This window comes from Lathyrus oleraceus, chromosome 6 (genome assembly GCF_024323335.1).
Source record: "Lathyrus oleraceus cultivar Zhongwan6 chromosome 6, CAAS_Psat_ZW6_1.0, whole genome shotgun sequence".
Classification (NCBI taxonomy): domain Eukaryota; kingdom Viridiplantae; phylum Streptophyta; class Magnoliopsida; order Fabales; family Fabaceae; genus Lathyrus; species Lathyrus oleraceus.
Window position 1 is genome coordinate 10423890 of NC_066584.1, and position 3546 is coordinate 10427435.

Sequence of the window (3546 nt, forward strand, 5' to 3'; positions counted from 1 at the left end):
TATTAAATAAAAAATAGTTAAAATTGATTAATTAAATTAATTACAGATATTTTAAATAATTTAAATAAAAATACATAAAATATTTATTTGATAAAGAATATTAAAATAAAAAGAACATACTTTTAACAATAAATTATATGTTATTTTTTCCATTGCTCATTTCAATAAAAAGACTACATCTTTAAATTATATAGTAAATGAAAAAAATAAAATAAAATTAAAATTGAAATATATTTCTCTCTCTTTTTTAAATGATATTTTTTCTCTTTCTTATATTTTAAGGATTGGATTAATTAAATGATTTAGAATTACATATGAGAGGACATGAAAGGTAAAATTGAAGAGGATCTTACCTATAAAGTAAAAATTACAACAAATTAAATTAAAAAGTGAAACGAATTAAAGAGAAAAAATTAAATTTAAAATTAAATTAAAAAATGGAAACGGTTAGAACGACACGTAAGTAAAAATGTATCTACATTAATGAACCTAGTATATGATGTTTATTTACTTAACGCAATAACTAGATGAGATTCTCTATATAAGTTACAAAACCACATACACACTTAGATCAAACACAACACATTTGTAGCAATGGATTCTTTTCCTTTGATTACTCTTCTCCACTTACTCCTTTCATTTTTTCCTCTATTATCTTCTTCTACATTGCTCTTTCAGGTATTTCTCAAACACAAATATATATATTTCATAAACAAACAATCTCATTGCATGTATGTATATAATGAATCTTTTTTTTTGACAGGGATTCAACTGGGAATCAAGTAACAAAGGAGGATGGTACAACTCTTTGAAGAACACCATTCCTGACTTAGCAAACGCCGGAATTACACATGTTTGGCTCCCTCCTCCTTCTCAAAGTGTTGGACCTCAAGGTTTAATTTCTTTCTACATGCTTCATTAACATAATCAAATATTAATACATATTATATATATGATGATCGTTATTTACTATATAATATTGTTAACTGTTTTAATCTAGGATATCTTCCTGGAAGGCTATATGATCTTGATGCATCAAAATATGGAACAAAGGATGAACTGAAGTCACTAATTGCCGCTCTCAATGATAAAGGAATCAAATCTGTAGCTGATATAGTCATCAACCATAGAACCGCAGAGAGCAAAGATGATAGAGGAATCTATTGCATCTTCGAAGGTGGAACCTCAGATTCAAAGCTTGATTGGGGTCCATCTTTCATTTGCAAAGGTGACACCACTTATTCTGACGGCAAAGGAAATGATGATACTGGAGAGGACTATCAAGCTGCACCTGACATTGATCATCTCAATCCACAAGTACAAAAAGAGTTATCCGAATGGATGAACTGGCTCAAAACCGAAATTGGATTTTCCGGTTGGAGATTCGATTTCGTTAAAGGTTATGCTCCTAGTATAACCAAAATTTACGTGGAACAAACTAAACCAGACTTTGCAGTTGGAGAGTATTGGAACTCACTTTCTAACGGTAACGACGGGAAGATTAACCATAACCAAGATGCGGCTAGAGGTGAACTTGCTAATTGGGTTGAAGGTTCTGGCGGCGGAGTTGTTAACGCATTTGATTTTACCACCAAAGGAATTCTTCAAGCTGCTGTACAAGGTGAACTATGGAGGTTGAAAGATTCAAACGGAAAACCACCTGGATTGATTGGAATAAAACCCGAAAACGGTGTAACATTTATTGATAACCATGATACAGGTTCAACTCAGAAACTTTGGCCATTTCCTTCTGATAAAGTCATACAGGGTTATGCATATATTCTAACACATCCCGGAACACCATCAATATTCTATGATCATTTCATTGATTGGGGTTTGAAGGATGAGATAACGAAATTGGCTTCAATAAGACAGAAGAATGGGATAAACGAGAAAAGCAGTGTCAACATTCTAGCTGCTGATGGTGACGTTTATGTAGCAAAGATAGATGACAAGGTTATTGTGAAGATAGGACCAAAGACGGACATTGGAAATCTTGTTCCATCAAATTTCCATGTTGTTGCTTCTGGCAAAGACTATGCTGTTTGGAGTGAATAAATTGAGGACAAAAAATAATATTTGGTTTTTATTATAATGTTGTATGATACTATACTGATTTTAAGAATATAACATTGACTATGTTACCACTCTTTCACTCCAAAGTGTCACTTCAATGGTTATAGTTTTATCAATCACATTTTAATTAATAAAAATTTCTCATTCTTAAAATTTTCTTATAAGAAATTATTGTATACAATATTATATTTTAGTCTCATTATATAATAACCAGTCATAGAATTTTGACACAAAAATCACCAACCAACATTATTGTCCTTCAATTCCATTTTTTACGACAAGAATTGAATCTGATAGAGAAAATAAATGCAATCTATGTTTGGCTTTCATGAAATCTTAGAAGTGATTACTAATGGTGTTCCCGAACTTGCTGAGAATGCAACGGATGCTCAGAGAGTCACAGACAAGGAGGCCAAGAAGAAAGACGATAATATATATATATATATATATATATATATATATATATATATATATATATATATATATCATTACATTGTTTATACAGAATATTAAATTAAAAATGTTGTTCTTCATCGTCATCGCTGTCGGTGAAGAAAAAATATTCGATATCTTGGAAAAGAGGAAATATTGGGATCCTTGTTTTATTAATCTTGAGGAAGATTAAATGTATGGTATAAAATAAATAAATAAAAATAGATAAATAAAATAAATGTTCAGTTAAGAGATTATGTTAGAACACAAACCTTTGAACCAATTTTTTTCTGCATTTGCAATCCATCACATAAATCTCATTGAGGGTAAACATTGAGGGTTTCACTACAACGTTTGGGTTTCTTGTGGACTCACTACTATAAAATTTTAATATTCATAATGCTTTTATAATGAGGGTTTTATGTTTCATGAAGATCACTAATGACAACATCTTAAGCCTTAATACTCATTAAATGGACGATAAAGATTTGTTTAAGGACGGTGAAGAAATTGAATAAACACGCTTACATTTTACCTCAATTATTACTCAAAAGTGAGGTAAAATGTGTTTCTTTATGTAGTTATATTGTTTACACAAACGCCACATACCTCTCGATTTTTGTTAAAAATCGAGGGAAAAAAAGCTTTTTTTTATATAGTTATATAGTTTACACAGAATATTAAAATAAATTGTTTAAACAAATCAAGAGTTTGACAATGAATTCTTAGAGAACAACCTATCTTTTCAAATTTCTGATAAGTTATATGTTCCTACCAAGATAAATTTTTTTTGTACTTGCAATCTATCCCAGAGAGATTTCATTATTTTGAACAAATATTTTCATGGCAAATGCTTTCACATGCTAGAGAAAAAAAATATTTTCTTTGATTGACAACATAGGAAGGATATTACAGAAATACAACAACAACATCAATATATTATGTGAGATAGATTGGAAGGGCGAAAAAAATATTTTGTTCAATATTGAATAACATTGAAGATTTTTTCCGTCTTGCAATCCATCCAAAAGAATGATG

General features: G+C 29.8%; 1 protein-coding gene across 1 annotated transcript; it reads left to right on the top strand.

The window, feature by feature from the left end:
• Nucleotides 1-563: 563 nt before the first annotated feature.
• On the top strand, nucleotides 564-2073 carry LOC127097570 (alpha-amylase). Its single transcript, XM_051036063.1, has 3 exons — nucleotides 564-678; nucleotides 764-893; nucleotides 1001-2073. Exons 1-3 carry the CDS (start codon nucleotides 595-597, stop codon nucleotides 2056-2058), a joined length of 1272 nt encoding a protein of 423 aa, XP_050892020.1. The 5' UTR covers nucleotides 564-594; the 3' UTR covers nucleotides 2059-2073.
• Nucleotides 2074-3546: the final 1473 nt, after the last annotated feature.

Excerpts from the sequence above, each read along its gene's own strand:
- LOC127097570 (XM_051036063.1), top strand. The coding sequence starts at position 595 with ATGGATTCTTTTCCTTTGATTACTCTTCTCCACTTACTCCTTTCATTT. Across the intron at positions 679-763 it reads CTTCTACATTGCTCTTTCAG|GGATTCAACTGGGAATCAAG; the intron begins GTATTTCTCAAA and ends TTTTTTTGACAG. Across the intron at positions 894-1,000 it reads TCAAAGTGTTGGACCTCAAG|GATATCTTCCTGGAAGGCTA; the intron begins GTTTAATTTCTT and ends GTTTTAATCTAG.